Source organism: Fulmarus glacialis, unplaced genomic scaffold (assembly GCF_000690835.1).
Source record: "Fulmarus glacialis isolate BGI_N327 unplaced genomic scaffold, ASM69083v1 scaffold10528, whole genome shotgun sequence".
Classification (NCBI taxonomy): Eukaryota; Metazoa; Chordata; class Aves; order Procellariiformes; family Procellariidae; genus Fulmarus; species Fulmarus glacialis.
In genome coordinates, this window is record NW_009230176.1 from 121,697 (window position 1) to 147,590 (window position 25,894).

General features: G+C 45.1%; 1 protein-coding gene across 1 annotated transcript in view; it reads left to right on the forward strand.

Annotated features, from left to right (window-relative positions):
* Positions 1-25,890, forward strand: part of LOC104081395 (ena/VASP-like protein) — a gene marked incomplete at its 3' end in the record, with an annotated part of 122,082 nt that extends 96,192 nt beyond the window's left edge. The window contains exons 4-7 of the mRNA XM_009584131.1: positions 17,129-17,192; positions 21,625-21,686; positions 22,993-23,856; positions 25,808-25,890. Coding sequence (XP_009582426.1) covers positions 17,129-17,192; positions 21,625-21,686; positions 22,993-23,856; positions 25,808-25,890 — 1,073 coding nt within the window. The remainder of the gene's footprint in view (positions 1-17,128; positions 17,193-21,624; positions 21,687-22,992; positions 23,857-25,807) is intronic.
* Between the last annotated feature and the right edge of the window lie 4 nt (positions 25,891-25,894).

Consider the following 25,894-nt stretch of genomic DNA (forward strand, 5'->3'; position numbering starts at 1 on the left):
TGCAGAGTGATATTCCGTTTTCTAAACCCTCCCTGAATCTACGGGTATTTTGGTAGAGCTTGTGGCTTAGTCTCTTGGGATTAGACTCATCCCAGCTATATTTACAGGACTGAAAGTCTGGCGTGGAGTCTCACCCAGACTCCTCCTGTAATCAGCGGAGAGACGCGCTGCCAGGGCGGATTCATCCCTCTTTCAGATTGGCACTGATAATTAAGGATGTTTTAGGAGACTGCTGACGCAACCAGAAGTTTGCAAAGCTAAAGTATTTTTGAATTGTGCTTGCTAGCCTCTTTACAGGAGTTTGGGACTTTTTCTTGGGTCTCGGGCTTTCTGCATCATATGAAACGTACATCCCAGTCTCCCCTGAAATGCCTGTTTTTACTCTCAGGGAACAGAATGCACTTTCTGAACATTTTCAAGTGAATCATAATCAATTTACAAGTTGAAATTAATTAAAGTTGAGCCCTCTGAGAAGTATCAAATCCATGCCAGCACTTCTTTATACCAAATGATCTTAATAGCAATGTGTAGCATAGACGTCAAAATTCCCCATCAGTTAAATTAATTGAAATTTTTTGTAGAAGTCAATTTAGAAAGCAATGTATTGTAATACAGGTATGTTATCAGTGACTATTTAATTGTTACCATACTATGGGCTGCTGGCAGGCTGCAGCTTAAATAACTGGCAAGTGGGGCAACTGTCATCAGAAATGACTTACCAGCCTTCATCTTTCCTGTACAGCTATTTTGCCCCTGGCAGTACCCTGCAAAGAAAAGATATGTGAATTGCAAGTATGTCTTTTAAAAATAGTTTAATTTAGTACCACAAACACTGACATGACTTAATCATAGCATATTATTAGAGAATGGAATCAGTACAAGACGCTCCAAAGCAGATAAATTTCTGGTAGCTGTAATCTTTACTTGAGTTGACGGGGGTTTTCAGGGCTCAATCTGTGAGACTCGCATCAGCCTGGAATGCTTCTTGCTCTCTATTTCTTGGCAGAAACTTTCAGTCTTGCATCCTATTTAAAATTGTTTGTAGCCAGAAATATATATTAGGGTCTAGTTCTGAAATAGATGCTGTGCCAGGTGGGACTTCTCACTCCCATGGGCGAGTGTTAGTTCAGGCACTGAACAGGGCTGTCTGTGTAAGAAATGAAGGTTACATGCTGTATTCCTAGGTTGGTCTCACTCCCTTGTACCGGTGTTGCAGATACTGAAATTTTGGAGAGAATCCGTCAACTTCACACGGGAGTCCCGGCTCAGTGTGGGCTTAGCCAAGGTCTCCGTGCAGGGAGCAGCTCCAGAGAAACCAAATGTGGAGACAAGTGGGGTGCTTTCTTCCATATCTTAAATCTACTCCATACAATCTTACTCCAACCGAATTGCTAGGGTATGTGAGTGCAGTGCCTGTAGGCTAACAGCCATCCCGCAAGCATTGTATCCTGGTGGGAAACACTTCAGCTCTCCTCAGCACAGTACCCAGGAGTCCTTTGGAAATGATGATGGAGATGGAGGTTGAGAGCAGAGAAAGGCAATATCAAAAATTAAAGCTGGTTCAGTATAAGCAGCTTCTACAGGTAGGACAAAACATCTGACACTGATCCTCAATAAAAGAAACCGGTTTCCATCTTCAGGACTGCAATGATCTGGGCAATGGCATGACAATGGCTTTTTTCGTATATTTTGCCCAGCTGAGGAATTTAAAAGTTCATTGGTCTCCTTCTTGAGTGTTTTCCAGCACTCGTTAGAGTACAGACCTTCTCAGAGTGCCAGTGGATAAAGACACTACTAAAATCATGAAACCAAGCACTCGGTCCACTTCATAGTGTTATTTCAGTTTTGGCACGGCCTCTGGGTTCTTACATGTCTAATGCGCTGGGAAGTGCCTCCCCAAGCATGGATAATAGATACTAGGAAAGCAACCTTTTCAATTAAGGGCAAAATGTATAGAAATTAAAATGACACAAGCTGTATCAGCTGCATATTGGCTCCTATGCACACAGTCTGTAGATATAATCAGTAGGTGCTCAGACAGATAATTACAGTCTTCCTGCAAAAGGCTTCATGTAGGAGAGCCACCTGCCTGCCTGCTACCACTTGCAGAATCAGAGCTGTCCTTTATTTTTACTGTTGTGGATTGTGGAATTACAGTTTTCCAACTTCTGTTTAAAAAAGAAGCATTTTTCTAGCACATCTCCTTTCAGAGGACTGCTGCACCAGGTAAGCGCTGGGCATCAAAGAGTGATTTGTCAGCCTTTGCTATAGACTCAGTAATGATTTATATTTGTCAAAATGCAATTTGCACAATTGATTTCCTGTTGCAAGGATTACAGGAGCAGTTAGTTGAGGGAGTGTTTGCCTTCTAGCCAGCTGGTACTGGTTCATGCTCAAAATAGGGTCAAGGTTGCTTTTTTTACAGGAGTAAGAGATGGTCAGTTGAATTGTTACTTAAAATCTCTTTAGGTGCACAACATCTGCAAGCGCTGCTCGTTCAGGAATCATCTGTCCTGCCGCAGGCGAGCTGGCCTGTAACCTTTGTGAAGGCAAGAGTCAAAGAATGATAGTAAGAAGTTATATGGTTTCTGGGGGGGGGTTATGCCCAGTACGGCGTGCTGCACTTCAGAATATCACTTTTCAGTGACTTGCATACAGCTGGTGGCACATGTACCACAGCTTAGGAATCCCAATACAGATGTTATAAAAACATTTGGTCACAATGTTTTCAGCCACACCTGAATTTTTTTTTTTCCAAACTTAGATGAACACTGATAGTGTCCAGCAAGTCATAACTTTATTTGCCCAAAGAAGCAGAGATGGTGGCTCACGTCATACTCTCTGGGTCAGCTGCTTTCTCAGGTTCTTTAATTATATTTCCTGTGGGCCATGCTGTCATTTCACACTTCTGAGGGGCCACTTTCTTGCTGATGTGATTGTGGATCCCAGTCTTCATTTCAGAGTCAAAAGTGATGGTGGAGTCCCTGAGGGAACCTGTTCCTAGTCCGTATGTGTTCTCCTTGCAGATCACCTAAAGCCGTGCTATGCCACTTACACAGTCGTATGGTGGCACTGGCTCTGCTGCCCCACTTTGTGTTTGAATGAGCTATTTAAAAGTATTACATTAATTTTAGGGTTAGGTGGAGGGAGAAGTAAGCATACCCCCTCACTCGTTTTCCTGGGTGCACAGCAGATTTGTTGGCGGGGTGTTTTCTGTGCAGGCGGTAAGTCTGCAGAAGGATCTGCAGGAGTTTGTTGATCTCTATTAGATCAGTCTAAGATTCGCTGAGATGCTGTTTGACCTCAAAGGATATTTTTCAGCTTTTTATTAGTCATGAGCATATTTAACCCCTTAGCAACCAAAATCTTAGTGTGTAAGATGAAAATAAAGAAAATATAGGGTAACAGACAGTCCTGGCCAAATAAATCATTGAAAGAAGTAGATGCGTTCGTATGACAGAATGAAGTTGTACATCTCTGTGCTCACAGATGCCCTCATTAGTTTGGAATATTGTTTTTAATTGCCTACATTTGTGTAGTACTATTTTCTTTTGAAAAAGCAGGCAGGTCCCATGGTGGTGCAGGATAAATCAGCGCTTCAGAGATCAGAGCTGATATTTTATACCAGCCAGATGCTTCCTTTCATTGTGATATATAGGAGGAAAGTAAAGGAGAACAAAAAGGATTTGGAGTGTCCTCGAAACTGAGAATGCAATGGTTTGAACATACCTTTTTCTCTCGAAAAAGTGGAGTCCTCATGATAAAACATAGTGTAAAATTTTGTTATTTTAATGCCAATTTTATTACTCTAAATTTTTTTCTGGATTCTTTTAAACCCTCAGAAAGTAATTATATAAGACCATTGGCATTTATGACTATGGAAACCTGAATTTACACTCAAGTTTGAGTGTAATATCCCTGTTTGCTGATGTGCCTCTAATGGCTTTATAAGCCAGCAAGCAGGAAACAATGAGCATATGCAGTTAGAATTTTGACCATCTGGATGCCATAGTGAAAAAGATAGCTTGCTATTAACAGAGTTTTTGCTGTCTCAAATATTCATTAGTTAATACTTGTTTTGCTGCCTCTGATGGTGGAGCATACCTGAGAGGTATCGATATTGTACATTTAAAATGGGACATAAATAATTCATAGCAACAAGCGTTAGAAAACACATGATAAGCAGCTTTGCTATTAGAATATCTCAGTTATGCTGAACATGTATTGTTTGAGAAGGTTAGGAATGGCTCTTATATATTGCAAGGTAGTTATGAACCTGTCTCCACCTGGGGTTCCACTGTTCTAACCATACGAAGAGCCTTATAGTTTTCATTCAGCATATTCTAGAAATTATATATTAGATAAAAGACTTACTTGCTAAGTTCAGTGGGTCAAAACATTAATCGGTCTGAATCGGACTAGTGTCACTGAAGCTATGGAGATACATCTCCTAAACCGGCTATGAATTTGCTTGAGGAGTACAGGCTTGGGCTGTGTGAAGTCCCCAGTAGACAGAATAATGCAAAGGCAAGGAGAAAGGAAAGAAATGGATCAAAGGACTGGTGATAAGGCAAAGACGACAGAGAATGAATATTCTGCGTAGCCTCCTCATACAAACTGTCCATTAACTTCAAGTGGATTGTCTCTGCGAGACCTGCCGTATTTAAATATAGAAGAGGAAAGTGATTAGCAGACAAAGTAGAAAGGGAGAAAAATGTTGGGATCAGAGGAGATCAGGAATCATGGGATGATGGAAAGAACTGAAAGACAGTAGATGGGGATTTTAAGACATACATATTTATTTCTGAATCCAGCATGTTCACACTTGTATTTTAAAACTAGTGCTCGACATTCATCGCTGGTGTAGCCCCTTGTACTTCAGCAGCTACACCGCCAGTGAACTTGATCCTGCATGTTCATTTGCAGTCATTTTTTCCCCAGTACAAGCTAACGTTCTGCTTATTCACACTTTGCATTTATTCTAATTACTTGCATGTAGGCGAACATATGGTGGTCTGACTGGGGCAGGGGGCAGAAAATGCTATTTCTTTCTGACTTTCACAGTATTATGTGAGAGTCCAGACAATGAAGTCTGGCTTCAGACACCCCGAAGCGTTGTGATAGGCGAGGAAGAGGGCCTGATTAAATATTTAAGCGGCCGGGCCCACTTTGCTGCTGCAGCGGTGTATAGATTACACCTGGTGAAACCTGGTCTGCAGCGGGGCGGTCGGTAAGTGCTGGGCATGAGGAAGGTGCGGAGAGGAGTGCGCTGAGGAGGCTGCTGCCATACTATGGTCAGCAGGGAATGGATTTGGCACTGCTTCTGCCTCTGCCACTGTGACTGCATCATCCTGTGCCGAATGTCTTGTAGGTGATGGAAACCTCGCCGCTGCCTTGCACACCCTGTGCCTTGCATGCCGTGCTCCGGCGGGAGCCGTCCCGGGAAGGGGGAAGGGATGCTTGTGCCAGGGTGTTTTTGCATGGAAATGTTCTGTGCCACCATCCAGTTGTGCTGGGAAATCGCTTGCAGTTGTAGCTCATCGATGGATCGTTTGTCTTTTGCTTGCTTTTAATTCCGGCAGGCAGGCAGTAGGATGCTGGGAAAATATTTGAAAGAAATGACCCATTAGGTTCAGATGATGCCGGCGTTAGTCAGGGCTGTTAAATCAGGAGAAGTAATTACAGCGAGAATATGGGGCGATGACTCCTGAATCAGTGTGTTGGATTGCTTCTGTCTTTACTTGCTAATGAATAGCATCTGTACTCGTGGAATAGATATTGGTTTAAAAAAACAGATATGAGCAAGGGCAGCATTTTATACCTGCTATAGTTATCTGGATATTTACCTATTTTTTTTCTCCATAATGACCTGCCTGTGACTGTCAATTCCTGTTAGCTTTTCTGGAAATGAGGATTTGCAGGGTTGTGAAGGGTTGCGCCATTAGGCTGAGGAGGATGGGTGGATTTACTATGGACCTTCCTAGTTAGTGGGACTTTTCCTTCCCTTAAGCAGAGAGCTTGGCTTTTGGTGTTAGTGTGAATGGGATCAAGTGCTGTATTTGAATTTTTTTGTTTATATCTGTTGAATTTATTAGACTTGTGTGTTTATGTCAAGGAGGACTACCCATTGCTAATGTTGTTTTCTCATGTTTTGTCATAAATCCCTCCATTTAGTTGTGTTTCATTGAAAAGTCCTCTGCCTTCCAGCGCTCTGTCCAGGTATAGGTGCCCATCCTAGTTGTCTTACAGCAGCGTTGGAATTTAAATCATGATAAAATGGATCTTGTCGGGATCTTAACCATTAACTAGGTGCAAACTGTGTGTTTATAATGTGGTGTTTTCTATGTGTATATGTTGCTTCGATGCACATACGGGGCCCTGCTGTTCTCCATGTTGTGAAGACTGCCCTGAGGCGTTTACTGTCTCACCAGAGAGTGAAAAAGGAAGGAGACACTTAAAAACTGAGGCTTGCCTTGCAAGGTTATACGTGGAGTTGGGCCAAGAATAGACCATGGTGCTCTAGGTGCCCTGGGTGCTGCATCAGGCTGCACTAAGCATATATATTTCTCTGATTTAATGTGTCATAAGTCTTATTGTTAAACAAAACTAGAGATTATGTTTGACAAGCCAAGTGTGTAAATATCAGGTGATTGAACTCCTGTACATGCCAGAAGCTGGGTTCATTTTCCCTCTGGCTTCAGAGATTTTCAGAGATTCAATTTGTCCCCAAAAAAGGATTGAATTCCTGCTTTTAATTTTATGTAAGGAATTGTAAGTACGAAGTGAGTATAAACAGGTATATGCATGTACTCATGTGGAAGTACACACATGGTCACACTTAGCTAAAGGAAGATATTCAGTTTATATTTCACGAGATGGATGCATGGGGCTTGAGACATTGCCCCTTGAACTCAGGGAAAGTGCTTTCTGAGCTCGGCAATGCCCTTACTGCAGAGCACGAAGCCAGCATTGCCAGTGCTCCCTTCTCTGTTGGGAAGGAGCCTGGCAAACTGTCACCAGAGCAAAACAATGCATGTCCTCCTTAAAACCAAATTCAGGAAAATATCTTTGTAATATAAGCCGTGTGTTTAGATGGCGTGTATTGATTTACACCCTCAGCTTCTTTGGAGCATCTACTGCCTGGGCTCTGGTGTTAAACAGACCCCCATGCAGTGGCAGGGAGGTGACAGCTTCTCAGTATGGCTAATGCTCTCGATTTTACAAGAGTCTGATGATATTTGGCGTTTTTCTTAAAGTTCCGTTACTGCCTAGAGGCACGAGATTATGAGCTAATCTTAACCTTTATTGAAAAGTTTCGAACCTGGATCTGCAGGAAAATAGGCTTGACGCACATTCTAAAAATCAGAAAAGGAGGGGAAAAAAAAGAACTGAAGTGCTTGTGGGCTTGTTTATTTAACACTAATAATTGTGGGTTTTATTTAATACTTTTTTAGCTAGTCTCATGCTCCTGAATTTTATAGATTACTTTTTCACTTTTGGCGCTGATTGACATCTTGTCCCATCATCTTCCCTGTACGTGTTTATAAAGCCAGCAACATTGGAATCACACCCTCAGAAATTCAGCGATGCCTTTTTTTTCCCTCAGAAACCCCCAACTATTCCCACAGCTTTCTGTGCACATACCATTTTTCTCAGAGCCAGAGGCAGTTCCCATAACAAAAGCAATCGGTCATCAACTAAGTAGGATGCTTACTTATCATGAAACTGCCTGCGGAAACAAGGCTGTTTCTCTGAAGGCAGCAGAGCCCCCGTGTCAGCCCTGCAAAGGAAGGAGGTGCTGCCGGTCCCCCCTCGTGCTGCGTGCAGGTGGCTGCCTCACCTGCCTCTATTTCATTAGCACGTAATTGAGCGGCCGCGGAATTAGTTCTTTCTTGCTCAGAGCTCAGCACAGCAAACAGAATCCCTCTGGGATGCTCCAGTTCCACCCTTCCCTGACCTGCGCGGAGGTTTCCTACACTTATCTCGCTGGCTGTACTCTCCGTTTTTTGGGAAGCCGGCGCTGCACAGGGTCTGGTCCTGTCCTGACACCTGCACTGGGCTCCACGGCGCTGGGGCCTGGTCCAGTTAGCTGTGTAGGCATTGCCTTCCGCTTTGCTGCCATCCTGAAGGTCTGGTGCTTGAAGCACTTCCCTGGGAAGTGGGGGACTGAGGTTCAGCCACCTCCCCTGCCCAGGGGGAACTGCAGCTTTCATTTCCCACCTCCCCCCACCCTGACGAGCTCGTGCTATTCTAGATCAGCGTGCGGTTTTTTCTTCCTGTTAGAGCTGAGCTGCTGAGAGCAAAATAATTCCCAGTTCTCATGCAATTCTTATGTTTTATGTTAATCAGTCACCGGATAAAATACAGGGAGTCCCAGACCGGACACCTGGATGTCCCACCCCAGTTGCATGCCCTAACCATGGGGATGCAGTCACACCACCCCAGGCTGCGTTCTGGGGGAGATGCTGACCCCGGTAGCCCTCGAGCCACCTCATTGTGGAAGGCTTCCTGTTTGCTGAGTCACCTATGTGTATTTTTAAATTTCTTTTAAAGCTGGTTGTGCTATCTTTCATGTGAGAGGTAACCCAAGCTGTGCTCCTGAGCATTGACACTGACATAAATGCACCCAAGGCATATTTTGGTGCACCAATGCACCTTTACATATTAAATATGATCCCTGCTGTCAGAGTGTGGTTGCTTACTGCAGGAGCTGCTTTAGCAGCGACTCATCTTCATTGCATTCAGAATGAAGAAAATAAGTTTTTCTCCTCCAGCTCAACCAAGACACCTGCATGAAAAATTATCAAATGCTGTGCCAGTGCCATGACGGATAAACAGCCAGGATCAAACAATTGCCATCATATTTTATGCAAAATAACTGAATTAACAGCTTTAGCAGTTGAGTCAAAGGCACACTGGTTTCACATTGATGTGTTTAGTAGAACTTCTGGTGAATTGAGGATGATTTCTTTCTAATCATATTGCAGCACTGGATCTTTGCACGGCCTTTCTATTTGGTAACTCCTCTCTGGATCTCGTGTCTTACATCCTGCTCAGTGGATGTGCACAGCCATGTGGTTGTGCATGTAGGGACCCCTGCAATTCCATTTGTTGGTTTTCTTAAAAAAAAGAAAAAAAAGGCCTGTGCACAGTGCACACACCTGTACATATGTACTTGCAGGAGGTGTGAACTGATGATAGGGTAGGGCGCTCCCATGTTAAATACCAGGCTTGTTTTTCCAGCTCTGTCACTGTCCTTAAATCTTATCTACATCAGAAAGTTTAAGCAGTGAATGTTAAATCAGTTTTAGTTTAAATGAACAGACTTCATACAGACCCCCTGTGCTCACACACTTATTTCGGTTTAAGGAGGGCCTGTTTCATATTAGATTAAAGTAATCTTACACGTAAAAGGTAAAAGATAAAAGTAAAGCAATTGCAATTTTGGGAATGGTGCTTTTAAGAGCTTCTAAGCTGGGAGTTTCTACAATTCAGCTGGGAGTTGGTACCTGTATACACACTGCTTCTTGTCCAGTGTAGTATAAGGTAAAATGAGGTTATGTAAAACATTGCTGGGGATGGTTTTAAGAGGATGTGTTTTACTTTGCACGGCCACAGACTTGCAGCACTGTCGGTCACCAAAGGACAAGGGAGGGAGGTAGAGAAGTCTTCTGGCACAGCGCTGGAAATGCTCATTTCACTGCACTCTTCTTGCCTTAGGTCAAACCAAAACTGATGTGGTCTGCATCAGAATAAAAGTGCCTTAGGTGACCTTTCGCAGAGGTTTAACTGTGTCAGTAGCAAATCTCACCTGTAGGTAAATTGATGCAAACAAATTTTACTTGTGCAGACATGGTCTGGGTGTAATCGAGTCACTTAACTTCTGCCTCACAGAGCATGAATGCCTTCAGCATTGGCGAAGCTTAATTAAGGCTGATAAAGTTCTTTGCAGTTCTCAGAGGAAAAGTTTGGTCCGTGTGTAAATGATGTTATAGAAGGTATTTCATGTACTCTGTTATAAATGCTGTGGAGGCACCCAGCCTGTGAATAACACTCTCTGAAACTCTTTCTATTTCAAGTTAATGTTTAACAGGAGTGAGGCAAACACTGCCTGAAAGCAGGCTTTGTGGCACTGTACCCAAACCCTCCCTTCTCTCTGCCGGGGTGGTTTTGCTTACCGTCATTCAAATGATCCAACAGGATCCTGTACGGAGCTGCAGGCACTCTGTCACATAGTTAACAGCGCAACAAAACCCTAATGGCATTGAAATTTTTAAAACTGAGCCACTAGTGACCCACGGACAAAAATGCCCCATTCGTCCGACTGTCCGTGCTTTGCCTCAGCCCCTGCATCCCTGTCAGACAGACACTCCCCGCAGCATGCCTAACGCGTGAGCCGTTGCACGTCAAACGAGGCAGGACGTGCGGAGTCCCAAACCCCCGGCGTGGAACCGCCGTGGCAGCACACGTGAGGGACCCGTGGCTCTGCCAGCTGCTGTGATGGGGCGCAGCGAGCAGGGTGATCCTTCTTCCCAGTCCTTTAACTCACCGTGGAAATTTAGGTCTACGTGACCTGCCATGTCATCCAACTCTGGTCGTACTAGCTTGGGCCCCAGAAGCAGCGTAGGCACCCTGCTTTATCTACGTGCTTTATCTAGGCTAATTAGATCGGTGCTTTGTCCAGGATAATTGTCTCTACTAATGAGTTTGAGCGCAGTGTCACTAGCACAGCGATGTTGCGCCCGGCTCCTGTGCCCGCTGCCTCGGTGGGCGCTGCCTCGCCGCCTGTGGCCGTGCCAGGACGTCTCCGGCAGGGGCAGTCCCCGCCGGGACAGACCGAGGGGGCCGGGAGCAGGTTGAGGTCTTCGGGGCAGAGGCAGATGTTTAAAGTGCTGACAGAGTCTCGGCGGCAGCAGCGTGATTGCCTAACAGCGGCAAGAGAGCTAAAATTACAGCCAGGCTGTGAACGGGGGGAAGCGGTGGTGTAAGGAGGCGCAGATGACCTCCCCGCACCGGCCGGAGCGGGACCAGAGCCCGCTTGATTTCACACCCACGTTGCCAGGTGGTCTGCCGGTGGGGCGCTTGGGGGGGACCGGCAGCAGCGCAGCGGGGAGCGAGGAACCCCCCTGACTGTGTGGGGGTGAAGGGGAAAGGTTATGGTGGAGGCGGCAAAATGCACTGTCCAGCCGAGTCCCGGCGTGGGTTTGCAGGTTGGGCCCAGGAGCTGGCAGCAGCCTGGCCAGGACTCCCTCCCCAGTGCCCTGCCACAGGGAACAGTGGCCCCAGCTGTACCTGGACGGGGATGCTGGGATTAGCATTGGTCAGAAATGCTCTTGACAACTGATTTTTTTTTTCTGTCGGAAAATGCCAATTTATTTGAAAGATACTTCTGTGGGAAAGAAGAGCTTTGCAGGAACCTGTAATCTGGAATGATTTCTTCTGTGCTGGTCAGGATAAGCAAGTGTTTATGTCACATTCCCAGGATATAAATGACAACGGGTCAGACCTGGTGCCTGAACCTGAGCCTCCCGCAATCCAAGTACGTGCTGAAACCATCAAGCAATGAGGGAGAGCTGTCTGCCTGTCTCCCATCTCTTTTCCTCCCATAGTCTGCTGTGGTTTTTTTCACACAAAATCATCATGTTCTGTTCATATGCAGAACAAAAATTTTCAATCATCTCATGAATTTATAGCCCAGATAGATTTCTTATTCAGCTCTGACTCTGTAGCCTTTCCTTAGCTCACCACATTCATCACACTGGTCCATAAGCACCACAGAGGCTATAGGGGTTGCAGAAACCCCACCTGGGGGCTGCTTCCAGTGTGTATAATGAATAAAAGATCTGTAAGTGGGTTAGATTGGTCCTTCTGTATTGAAGAAGCACAAAATCCTGGTTGCTCAGGGAAATGGGCCTAGTTTTGCCACTTTCTTGAGTGCATGCAGTCAGTGGTGCTTGCAGTTGTAGCACAAATAAAAGAGGAAAAAGCTGCTTGGGGCTGCCCCAGCAGGAGAGAAATGATCACATTGTTCCTGCTTGCTCGTGCCTCCCCACCACAGCTACGCCAGAGTGGAAGCCGGAGCCTGGGTTTTCCCTCGGTGACAGCTTTGGTCCTGTTTTGTGGCTGGCGGTGGGTCCGGATGTGGACATCTCCGAGCAGTGGCAGGGCGCAGTGGTGCAGAAGCAGCCACCAGCATATGGAAACCATCACACCCACTGCAAAGCAGTGCCCTATGCCAGGAGTTCCCCATCGCCGTCTTCAGGGACAGCTGGGGAAAGGCAGAGAAGGTGCTGGGGCGGCTGAGCGGAGGAAGAAAAAGCAAACACGGAAAACGTCCGTGTGCTCCCAAAATCTGCCTTGAGCTGAATCACAAGATGCTTATATAAAAATGCGGTTAATTATTACAAAGCAACGAAGCGAGGAAACGCAGACATTCACAGCGTATCTCCTGCATTAATTAGTTGCTAAAAATGTAGATCGCAACAGCTGTGAAGCTGCAAACGGGTCAGTAGCAAAACCGTCTCTTCTGGTTATTGTGCTGAGAAGCGCTCTTCTCTGTGAAGCTGTTCCCAAAGGCTGTCAGGGTCGGAGGCAGCTCACAGGCCAACTCGAGAAGCACGTTTAAATGAGGATGCCATCACCAAGAGCACTTACTGTTCATGTCTGCTCAGGTCTGAGAAATAACTAAAAATGTGGAGAGGAGTTAAACCTAGAAATCCACTTGAATTTAAAAAACCCTCAGTCAAACTGGTGTCTGCTGTATATGCACTACGGAGCATACACATACGGAACCAAGCGTAAAAATAATCCCTGCCTTCAGTATCTGTATGAGCTTTGGCTGAGCATGCTAAAGGCAAGCTCAAGGACGAGAGAAACAAGCAGCTCTCCACCATTATGGAGATTGAAATTGTTGCAGACTTCGCGTCGGATGGTGGTGTGCCTGGGTCTGACGAGAAGTCTGGATTGGGAGCGGGGGGAGATCTAGCAGAATTTATGTTTCTGGCAATGAACAGACCTGAAACTTTGGGCTGGACTTTTAAGTGTATTGATCACCCTTAGGCAAAATCTTGGTTGCCAAAACAGGGTGCATCTAACCTTTTTCTTTAGGGTTTGCAAATTGAGGTTTCATATTACTATAGAAAAGTGATTGGTTTGAATAAGATCACAAGCAGGATGCCAGAAGGAATTGTTTTTTATGGTCGTGAGTAACTCAAGCAAAACAACAATCAGTGCCAAACAGAACCGGTGTGTTTCCCCACCGGTGGCAAGAAGAGCTGTAACCCCACTGGCAGCAAAAGGTGTAACTGCCCCGAACACCCTGTTGTCCCAGGACAACTCCACATACAGTTTTCCTCAAACTCTTCCAACCACTTCCAATCAGTACAAGCCTCTGCAGGAACACAAAACAGGTATCCCTGTTCCTGTGGGCTGTGATTGACCACTGCAGCTGGTCTAGGCTTTTCCTCAGGTAGCATTATTTTACCAACTTTTACTCCACCACTTCTTGTTTTACAAAGGAGAGAGGACAAGCCACCTATTACATCTTCATCCTCCTCTTCTGTTCATGCTTGCCTTTTTTTGTCTCCCAACTTTGTTAGGATACTTCACTTCTAAAGCACTTTGAGAAAAAAGGTGTGCTAAACAAAACTGATGTGCAGAAGAGGACATTAAAAGTGTCTTAGGATTGGGTATGAAGTGAAGATAGTTCACTTTAATGTCTCACTACTGGTCACTAGTAAAATACAAGAAAAATGAGTTTGGAAAAGATTTAAATAAATGGATGATGTTTTGCTGCAGTGTGTTGATTTAAGTAAGAAATCTAAACCTGTAAAAGAGAGGAATTAGTCATTACTCAGAAAACACTAATTGTTACATGTCTCAAAATATCCGAGAGAGAATTAAGGCATTTGGGGGGCCGTGCAGTCATGTACCCTGTACATCTGAAAAGTTGTCTGGCTTTTTAAATTAATGTGCAAATAAAAAGATCTGCAAATTTGTCACCACTTACGCAAAGAGGTTTTGAACATCGATTATTTACTGAGTCAGGTCTGAAGTAGCTTCTTTCCTTTCGATCTTTTTTCTCTTGTTTTTGTCTGCCAAAAGGGGAGGGCATTTCTATAGAAACTATGAAGAAATTGGCAATTTCAAAACCTAATTAGGCGCTTTATGTGCTTCATTTTAAGGACATTTCACACTATGAGCAAATAATAATAAGAACAAAATGCTGACAACTGAAACAATCAGCTGGTTCTTAATGTAAAAAAAAAAAATTAGGGACTATTAATGCATGGAGCTCATCTCTGAATAAGGGAGTGAAATTAAGTTATTTCAGTGAAGTGAGGGAAAAATTTTCCAGTAGCATTGTCTGAATTGACTTGTGTTCTGCCCTGGAATATATCAGGTACTTGCTGCACCGCAGACAGATTTTTTTAAAGCTAGGGTTCATTTTGCAACCATGCATTGCAACCAAAAGCTGTGTATTTAGTTTCAAGTGTGGTCTTAATCCTGCAAGCATACACATACATACTGGAAAATATAACTAAACTCATTGAATTTACTAGGACTCCTTCATGCTGAAAATTGAGATGGACTTGTTTGCAGATTCATATGCTCTTTCATTTACCTGCCTGCTATGCAAGATCAGCTTGAGAAAGCTCCAGGTGATAAAAAGCAATAACCCCAACTTCCAGATGTGTTTTGTAACATTGCCTTAAAAGGAGTTCTTTAGGCTGCTTTCCAAATTGATTTGGTTGGATTAGTTTGGTTTTAAACCTACATAGCCAGTTCATAACAGTGCCCACAGGAAAAAGGAGTTGTTTTTTGTGTGTGGTGTTGCTAGTCTGGTCTTTGATTCCTTCTGCAAGTCTAGTATTAGTCAAACTGTCCACACTGCCTCATTTTTCTGGGCATTTGGCCCCAAGAGAAGATTCATGGCAAAGTACCAGATTAAGACGGCATCATTAGAGCCTCCTATATACTTTGACATGATTTATTGCCAGGGGAGAATTGTTGTTTCTGCTGCCTCATCCTCTGGCCTTTCTTGTTTACCTTGGCGCCTACTTTTAGTCCTCTTTCCAAGCAGAGTGCAGGCTTCTGTATGATGCTCTGAGTCTTTATACAAGGGAAGTTTTCTCATGATGAAATCATATGCAGGGGTGAGCACGGCTAAGGCTTGTCACAGTGGAATTTGTTACCCGGAGAGGGAGGCGTAACTGACTTAAGCCTTGAAAAGTCTTTCACCCAGAAGTCTGCTTATTAAACATCTCGCAGGTACGTGTATGTGCACGGGAGAACGTGGGTGTTACCTGCACACACCAGAGTCCAAACCAGGTCCAAACCGGTGACGCTGATGACTGGGGGGAGAACGGTCCAGTCGCACGGTTGGGGATGGGACCTCGCCTGTCTTCCTGCTGTGTTCAGAAGTTGTTTAAATTCACTCTGTAACTGCGGCTCAGGGGTAGCTCTGGCCTTCTTTCACTTCAGTGGTGAAGATGCGCAGTACAAGCATTCACACAGTAACGTGGCTTTAAAACTCCTTACACGTGAGCCTCCTGCTCTGTGCTTCCCAAATACCTGCTAAGTTTTTTCCTCAGGCTTGCTTCCAAAAGAAACCACCCTCTCCCCCCCGTTCATTGTTTCATGTGATCTTTACAAAATGTGGCATTTCTGTCTATGTGGTTTGCGAAAGGCCTGTGACAAACAATATTGTCAGTCATGAGACATTAAAGAAGTGAACCGTCTTCACGTCATACCCAATCCTAAGATATTTTTAAATGTCAGAGCTTTTGACTCAGTGGTTGTCACTGGCTCCAATTTTGTGATACCCAAAACTGGAATACATGGGCCTGATTTTCAGAAAGTGCTGTGTTCCCTTTCTGCAAATGTTAGTCCTTAAACACATTTCAAAAATATGCACAATTTCATCAGGATCAGTCAATGCTCTGGAATTTCTGACCGCGACGCATTTCTGCCATCTTTCCTGTTTTCACACAGTCATACTTTCTAAATTTGTTTTCAGATGACATTCCGCCTGGCAGAAACATAAAGAAAATTGAGACATATCCTTAATGATTTATGAGTGAGATATTTGGGTTTGTAAGTGTTTAATTCTGATTCGCTCTTGTTGGATAACTTTTAAAAGGATGAAATTTTACATTTGAAAATGAAAAAAATAAGGTAGACATAATAGTTTCATGCATATAACTGATCTATTTCTCAGTGCAGTTTATCAGGAAAATTGCTGTTGCATTTAGTAGAACTCTTACCTGTTTAGTCCCACTTGAAACCCACCTCGTCAAATCAATGGAACAACCCTCCTTCCACCGAATGCAAGACCACTGTAGCTTTTGTTACCAACAATTATTTTTATTTTCAGAATAATTATTTCTTTCTGAAAATGGCATCTAAGTGTCAGTGTGCTTGATTAAATGTGCAGGAACAGAGATTAAATGATCAGAGTCAAGAGGAGATGTGACTTAAATGGTGACATGCGTAGTTGAGTTTTGTTGGTGATTGCCAGTGAGAGCTCAGCTTGGTGTGGATCCTGCAGAAGCAGAAGACTGACAGCGTTGTAAGAAGAAAAGCCACCTTTGTAAAAGGCTTGTTTAATCTTGCATCTCCTTGCACCTTCCATCAGGTAGCTTCTTGATGCCAACTCAGCATCAGAGCAGCAATAGCTAGCATGTACGCTCACAAACTCAGCACTGTGGTTGAACTACTGTGCAAGCACAGAATAATCCAGGGGGGTTAGATCTGAACCCTACAGAAGCTAGAAATGCATCCCGGTGTGATGGACTGTCCTTCCACAGGACATCTTTTGCAATGCTGCGGGTCTTCACCCTCGCCAAGGGATGAGTATGTAGCCTACAGCTACCACAATGCCGAGTTACTGGACAAATCTGCTCACACATTTAGCTATTGGATTCTCCCAGTGGGACTAAAAATTTACAGGAGGTGATGATTTGGCTAATAGGAAAAAATAAATTAAAAAAAAAGCAAAGAGAGGACAATAATGCTTGAGGTTTTCTCTCATAGAAAGATAGAGAAGCAATTAATCTGAGTGGCACTGTTTTTTGAGAAAGTCAGCTACATTTGCTTCCCTAATAGCAATCTCTTCTTTTTTCTGTAGGTCCAGCTGCCCAGCGCCAGGTCCAGAATGGGCCATCTCCAGATGAGATGGAAGCACAGAGAAGGTAAGTGGAGTTAATCAGTTACGGTAGAGTTCTAGTTTGTAACTTGGATGAACGTGCAGTCCTCGCTCACCAATAAGCACTGTTCTTTTTACTTGAACCTGTTTTAAGCTAATTCTGAGTTTTCTGTAATCATTGCTAACGATTCTGTAATGGCTTTTTAAAGGGTGAACTGAAGCCCTAGGTAAATTCTCTGCTCAAAGGCAAGCGTGAGGCATGCTGATGAGGCATTAAAGACAAAACATACTCAGAAGCATTTTGTAGAGTGTGTCTTTCTCAAGCTCATTAAGAAAGCCTGACCTCACCCTGTTCTGGATCACCTGCTGGCGGCTGACAGTCATATTGCCCAGGGAGCATCTGACGGACCATATACACTCTCATTCATAGCTTAAGCCCATTTTGTGTATGGCTACTTCCTATATCATATGCTGTTCCTTTTATCGATGTTTTGCTCTAAACCACCGTAATAAATGAAATTGTAAAGTTACACCCTTCACCTTTACACGTACGTCTAGGCTTAGTACCGTTATTACACGTGGCCTTTTCTCTAGCTGCCAGGAGTGGTCTCCTTGACATCAAAGGGAAGGTAGGCAGGCATGTCCATCCTTATATGCCTGTCTCCATAATCAAATTATGAGGCCCACCTCATTTCAGCTTTGCTGATTCAGCCAAGATTCCTTTAGCAGCAGTAAAAATCCCTGTAGCAGCAGTATTTTCAGCTTCCTTCGCTAAGTATAAGACATACCTGTCCCATTCTGGACAAAGTTTTCTCGTCTGACTGGTAGTCCATGCTATCAGAGCTGTGATCTGTCTGCTGGGCATCGGTGGTGTCCCTGCCAGCAGCACTGCTTAGCCAGGCTTGTGCTTCCTTGTTGAAGCATAGGCTTGTGCACACAAAATAAGCACCTTTGTTTCCCATATTCCTGCTCACTGCAAGTGTGTTTCTCCTACTGTATGAGAAACACCACAGAATATTCTGTCATAACACGTATAAGCTGGTGAACCTCACTTCATCAGGAGTGTGTTGGAGTACAGAAATCGGCAGGACCTGTTGCTGCTCCAAGTTTGTTGCCTGGCATTGCTCAAATGAGGTGTCTGCATTTGCTTCTGTAACGAGAGGAGGATCAGCAAGTGCAGTGAGCCCTCCAGAGGACTTGGCCCAGTGTTTGGTTCAGATAATAAATAGCTTTGTAAGGATTTTAGTGGAACCACACCTGCAGGGGCAGTTCAGCACCAAAGATGTCGGATGTTGGTCTGACGTGACAGAGGCTCAGTGGGCTCTGCCTTCGTTTGTAGGTGCAACCTGTAAGCAGGCAAGGTCCCCCCTTGCAGGGTCCAGGGACTGCCCTGGTCCTATGAGTAGTGTAGCTTAACGTCATATGCTCCTGGAGCAGCAGAGATGAAGTTTTGCAGTATATCGTTTGCAGTCATGCTCCAGAGCTACCGTTCTGACTGGTCCCTACACAAAACCGTGTATAGGTCAGTCAAGACAAGGCCCTTACACAGGCTGCGGTAGGTACCTAGGATTCTCTCTTTCCCCCTCCAAAAACTGTAAGGAAAGTGTAGGGGAAACTGGCTTCCTGCACCTTCATGAGTAACTCTGAATGGCCTGAGATTTAGTAGGGATTTACAAATGACTATTAAATGGGTCAGCGGGTAATGATACTTCACTTGAGATTTGTAAGATTTACTTTGGGATAGCAGAGCTATCATAAAGGTCAGAGGAGAGCTCCTGCTCCCCCAGAGGCAGGGGGGATGCCGCCTGTCCCCGCCGCCTGGCTGAAAGACCTGACCCAGCTCTTCCTTTAACCAGTGGAAATCACTGATTCTTCAGACCATATGTAACTCAGACCTCAAATTTAGGTGTCTAGTCTGTACATTTAAAGTGTGAGCAGCTGAACTACATCAGAAAAAAAATATTTTATTTATTGTTTTTTGTTTAGAGACAGTAAAAGCCTTTTGGGTAGGTATTATTTGACTGCTACGGGGCACATGGTTCTGGGAAAGCTTCTTTTGCTCCACTGGACTGGAACAAGCTATGCCAGTAGATGCACTTAGATATTACTGCATCTGCAGTAGAGGATCTTCAGCTTTAATTATGCTGATGCATTCTTTAAGCATAGAGCAGACCTAATTTTAGGCCTAGCTTTTTTTGAACATCTTATAAGCACGCAAGGAAATGAAGTTATGGTAACTACGCTGCAAATTTGTGTCTGTTTAACAGGTTTTTTAGCGACCTTTACACAAATGTTAAAAGAATATATTTTTAAGTCAGAGTGTAATTTGTCCCCTCTTGTACTTTACTCCTTGCATACTCTTTAAGCAGCCTTGTGCCAATCTCAGGCTTTATTTAGTTCCACTGGAATAAATTTGACTTCCTAAGAGTGTAAGTACTTCTCCTTTTAGCACGTGTGCGAGGGTGTGTTTGGCACTTTTTAAACTGCTTCTGCCCAAGGGCAGACAGGGCTGGCATGAACTCCGACAACTTCAGACGGCGGTGGCTGACCCTTGTTTTGGGGAGCACCCCGCACCTGTATCTGCTCTGTAGCAGCTCTAGCGACTTGGAGACGTCTTACCCATATTTCTTCCCTGGTCTGTCAGGCTGGAGTTTTCCAAGTCTGTCCTCCAGATAAACCTAGAATTTCCCACAGGTTTAACGAGGAAAATATATGTGTCAAGTTGTTCTTCATCATCACACTTTGCTAATAAATGCTAAGCTAAGGAGGGGACGGTATGCTTAGGAAATTCTTAGTGTATGTGTTTACAATTGGTGCTGTTGCATATGTGTTCAGCCTATAACTATCAAGTACGAGCCAGGATATGTATTGAAGTAAAGATTTCTATTTATTTGGTTTAAAGTGTCATAGCTTAAATGAAACCGGTTGAATCAGCCAACTAAGGCTGTTCCTCAAAACTGTTTCCCCTTTGCACGTATAATAATCTCCTCAGCTGCTTATAATGGTTTTCCAGAAATTGCCGGTGTTCGATGGATTGCACGTCCTGAACATAAAAACAGTTTAGGATTGATCCCTCCACAGCGAATAATTATAATTGTGGATTTTCCTCTCCCATCTATTGAATTAGAATTGAAATATGGGAAATCTGTTTTGCAAATGAAGACATTCTTTTTTCCTTACATAATGTAACTTTATTTTTCTGGACTTTTTTCTAAAAAAGCTTTTATTTGGATGTAAGAAGATAGAATTATTTAAAATTGCAGACTTAGGAAAGTACAAGTAAAAATGTAACTGGAAGATCTCTCTGAAATATTACATAAGGAGTCAAAATAGAAGTGTTGCCTAGAGTTAAGCTTGCCTTACTATACAGACCATGAAGTAAAGTTGTTACAGAGAAAAGAAATCTCTATGCAGTTAAGACTGGCCCAAACATATATGGAACAAATTTAAGGCAAACTTGGCCTAGAAATCATGGAAGAAAATGATAATAAACCTTATTACCAAGTGTTCCAGTAAGGTAATTTCAGAGTTGTGTTTTAGTATTGTTGAAATCTTCAGTCCCTATCCATGCGCATGGTAAAAAGCCTGGAAAATAGTCTAGTTTTTAGCTCTCAATCTTTTTAACAAGATAAATGCCAGGGAGGGTTTGTGGCAGGGGTCAGAGTGACAGCTCTCTCTGCAGAAGCGTTACAGCGTGCGAGAGAAGACCTCTGCTGATAGACCCTGGGAACTGCACATCTCTGGAAAGCAGACCCTGGGAAAAGGGTGCATTTCCCTATGGGACACCAGGCCTGGGTAGCATGGGAGCTTTTCCTGGGTGGGAAGGTGTCAAAAAAGCAGCAGTGCAATGTGATCTGCATTTGTGGAGGAAACGCGGGGGTCGTGGTCCCCGTGGCCACACTGGCCGGCACAGGGGCGGCTGTGCTGGGGCATCAGATGGCAGGCTGTCAGCCAGGTTGTGCAGCTGGCCAAAACAGGTTTTGTACAGTCAGCACCTACATGCAGATCAAGCTTCCTTGTATTTCCATTTTAACTACAAGTCCTTTGGGCTCCCGATCTGTAAAAGACTCAGGATTGTGTCCTTTTATGTGAGACGCCCCTTACTCTTCCCTTGCAGTGCTCATGCACTTCAGGTTAACGACATGCGTGGTTGCTGTGCTCTCCTGGACCTGGGGCACTGACTACTCCTCCTGCAGATCCCGCTGAGGAGTTATCTTAAATGGATCAACAAGCCCCTGCAGTGTCCGGCAGGTGCAGGGCAATGTCCTGGTTACGCTTCCCCAACGCGTGCAGTGGCACCGCTGCCGCCAGGGAGGGTAAAATCAAACCCACCTCCATCTCACGGGAACAGCATTTCTGTGAGGGGCTGGCTCACACCACCCGAGACAGACACCTTGAGTGCTTCTCCGTGTATAAAGCTTTTACTCAGAATTGTAAGGAATACTTAATGACCAAGGGTTTTTTCATTGCTGTTTTAGACAAGTGATGGAGCAACAGCAACAGCGCCAGGAATCTCTGGAAAGAAGAACCTCTACCACAGGCACGTATCAAACCAAGCAGATACAGTCTCTCCCTGCTTGTCTCCTCTAGTTGTAGTTGGGTTTTGTGTGGTGCTATACAAGAGCTAGACTGCTAGAAGTGGTTGTAGTTATGAGTAGATTTTAAAGCATTTTCAGCTAGGGATTTACAGGCATTCGGGCATGGTTGTGTTGTTTCACAGAGGCTCAGGTCTGGGGCGTGCAGGTGGAGCTAGGCAGGTTTTGCACTTGGCAAAACTTGTGCAGCTGAGGGGGATTTTAGGCCTACCAAGGGGGCCTGGCCATGCTTCTTCCACACCCACGAGGAGAGCAGGTAGCACAGTCACTGCAAAAGTGACTCCACGTTTCCAGGAGATGTCAGCATGAAGGGGTGGACGTGGTGGATGTGCCGGGTCAGGTGCTCCCCATCACTCTGCAGCACAAAGCAAACTACAGCAAAGAGGAAAATATAGCTCTAGATGCTCATCGGTGGGGATTTTGTGGTCATAAAGTGAGGAGTCTTCTGTGAGCTTAATGGAAAAATATACATATTTAATGAGCTTATGAAAATCTTCTATAGCATATTAAGTTGCACTAAGCTGAGAGAAGAGATGACAGGAATAGCTTGTAACTACAAAGTATGGCTTTGCCTCTCTGAAAGAAGGCAGAGCAAGCAAGCCAAGATAGCCATCTTGTGTTTGGGCTTTTGTTTTGGGGAAGTTTTTTGAGTTAATCTAGCCACAGAAGTGAAATGTTTTTCCTCAGCTGTTACTACTTTTTAGTTTTTGACTTGAAACCAGCTCAGACATACACACACACTTTAGTCAGCGCCAGAAGTTGTTGGACTCTGTTTCAGCAGAGGTTATTGTGTGCTGTTCTGCATAGGGAACATAGCCAAAATCCTGCCTCGGCGTCCACAAGGAGCGGGACGCGGCTCCCGGGGGCTTCTGGCTGTCCCCTCCCTGGCTACAAGGTGGTGACCACTGTGCTCAGCATGTCCCTCGCAGCTGCCCCTGGTGCAAGGGTAACGCTCGTGATCCTGACTCAGATTCACATGGGGCTTGGAGGAGCCTCCGTGTACCAGAGCACACAGTCCTACCCGTGCACGCAGCCCATCCTGTGCTGCCAGGGTCCTGCTCCACACAGCCCGTGGTTCTGCCAAGGGTTGGAAACCCCCAAGCCGGTGCCTGCACCATCTCCTCTTTGCTTTGTTTGAGTTTCTGTTTGCGTTTACTTTGCGGTTCTTTTTTCTCTGTTCCGCTTTCCCTTGGTTTCGTTCCTTGCCGCATACCCATCTTATTCTTTCATTTGTCTTTTCTGTTCTTTTAGTTTCCACCCTTCAGATAAGCGTGTGCTCTCCCCTCTCTCAGCCCCAGTCTCCTCCTCCCACCTGCAGTAACTGCGCTGCTCCTGCCACTGGTGCTGTGCCCCTGCCACCACCTCATGCCAGCGCCGTCTCTTCGGCACCCGCTGTCCCCGAGCCCGCCAGTCAATCCTCTCTCAGATCCCCGTGGAGAGCCAGAGAGCCCCCGCAGCTTCTGCACAGGCACTCGGCCTCCGAGCTGCCAACGGCCCCAGGTTCCTCCCCTCCAGCCTGCCCAAACTGCAGGACCGTAACGCCAGGCATCAGGCGAACCTCGCTGTCTCCACCACCTCTCCATCCTTCCCACTTTCCCTTTGCCTCTCGCCAGCCTCTCAGGCGCTCTTCTCTTTCCTGCTCTCCTCGGTCTTCTGCTTCCCCCACCACAAATGCACCACCTCTGCAGAGAGGTGATGTCCTGCAGCCGCGTGGTCCCACCATCCTGCCCGTGATTCCTGTCCCGCCTAACGGGGTCAGGGGACCCACAGATAAAGCAGGCCAGGAGACCTCAGCAAATGCACCTCTGAACGGCCATCCTGAAGAACAAATTGCTTTAGGCCCCTCTGGGGCCCAGGTGAAAAGCGTGGATGGGTCCTTCTTTCCACACCTAGGAGCTGCACCCTCCTCCCCGCTGCCCACCATTGCCAGCCCCCCTGGCTCCTTTGGCCAGGCTCCCTCCCCATCCTCCCATCCATCATCTCGTCCTCCACAGCAGTGGTATCAGCTCATGTCACACTGTCTTCCATTGCCTCCCCCTTATGCTGCTGTGTCTGAGGTGACTATGCCCAGGAGGACCCCTCCTTATATGACTTCATCAGCCATTGCCCACTTGAGTAAGTACTGATTTTGAACGAGTTGTGACCTGTATGAAGCCTTAGCTTTCAGCTATTTAAAAAGCCCCGTTGGCACTGCCCGTTACTGCTAGAAAAAGGGCTGAGAGACCCAAGGCTACTCCTGCTGTACATGATTTCTGATACCAAGGTGGAAAAGTATCTAAATCACTCAGGACTGGTCCAGGGACCTTCTGAGCTAAAAGCAAGGCAAAAAGCAAGAATTGCAGGGCCAGGGCCCTGTAGCTGCGTTGTTGCAAACAGATTCTTACTGTATTAGCCCAGAAGAAGATTTGTATCATTCAGCAGAGTCAAACTGCATTTGGCAGCGAGCTTCGTACAAAACCTATATTCAGCTGGTCCAAACGTAGCAGATGGGCTCTTCTGAAGCTGGAGGCCAGGTCTGCCGTAGACTTCTTGTCTGTGTAGCAATACTGGTAGAGGTTGTGATTTTTATTCTTTTTCTTAAGTGGTCTTCCTGTTACCAGCAAAACATATAACATGGATTTTGTTATAGTTACCCAGAATCCCCTGTGCTTGTGTAATTTATTTCATTCTAGAAACTCTCTTCCTGGTATAAACCACATTTATAGTTGAGGGCTTGTCACTATAACTATTCCAGCAAACCTTTTTCATTGCAGGCAGATCAAGAGCTTGGGTCTGCCACTTTGCATATGGTCTTGATTTCCAGCGTTCGTCTAAAGCCTGCAGAGTTAGAACAGTTACGAGTAATTCCTATTTGCAATTCAGATCATACGTTTTGTGACTTGGATCCATTCCTGTTTATAACCACATATAATGCTTAAATGATGTGCCTAGAAAAGGAAGAAAACTGAGACATTTCCTTGCACTTTCTGCTAAAAATATTACAGCAACCACTGGAGGCTCAGTCCTTCAGCTGATGTAAGTCCTTGAAATCCACTTAGTTCAATAAAGTTATTTTAAATTCACATCAGTCCATTATTTTGACTCAGTTCAATTTTTGCCTCAGGCTGGCCTCTAGTTAGGTGCGTGTAGTTTTGCAATTACAATTAACTGTACCCACAATGAATTACTAGCTATTATGTTCGTGAACCAAAGAGGGCTTCAAACGTTTGAAGTATTTCTAATAGCAGCTATGGTTCATTTCAAGAATGGCATCAGGAGTGTGAAATAATGGCAGAAGTAACCACAGAAATAAGGCAGTATTGCAGGAAAACCAGATAAGAAGAAAACCAGGCTGCTGATGTTAAATACAGTTTCCAAATGTTCCCCAGTCAAAACCTGCATGTCTTTCAAAATAACACTTACTGAACAACTGAACCTGTGATTATGTATCAGGAGCAGCCTGTTCTGAGAGAGCGTAACGTGGGGAAATACCCCTGGGGAGGTGGATTCGTTCAACTGACCCGTTACAGACAGCAAAACACTGCGGTGGAGTTACCCACCATCAGCCCCTCCAACAGGCTGCTGCTTTGAAGAGCTTTGCTGAACCTCGGGGTGCTTGGAGCTGGACTCTCCCCCCGTTATTTTGCAAGACCAGCCGAGATCGCACGCCCTCTGTTCAACAGAAAGGAGGATGTGTTGCTGTAGCCCATGAGGTGAAAAGCTGGTGTTAGTAGAAGTCCACGGAGTTGGCTGATGTAGTTTATTATCTCCATGTAGAAAGATATGAGAGGAGCAGAAGAAGGTGCCACTTATGTTGTCTGTGTTTTGATTTCGGCACAGAATAAAACTAGCCCAGCCAGGGAGAAGAGGAGGAAGAAGGCCAGCTTATCAGTGACAGGGTCTCGCAAGAGGACAGAACTGTAGCTGATTGACCATTGATGAAACCACTATTTCCAGTTCTTCTGCTTGGTGCTTCCTTGCGTTGCTCACTCGTCATGCAGTCAGGACATGGCCTTGGGAGCAGGAACGTGACCTTGTGTACGGGGAGACCGCGCTTCACGTCTAATTCGTGTTGTCTGCATTTCAGGCCCAGCCCTTCCACCTGGTCATCCCAGTGGCGCTGCTGTGATCCCTGCTTCGTCCGGGGGGCCCCCGCCTCCGCCACCCCCCCCAG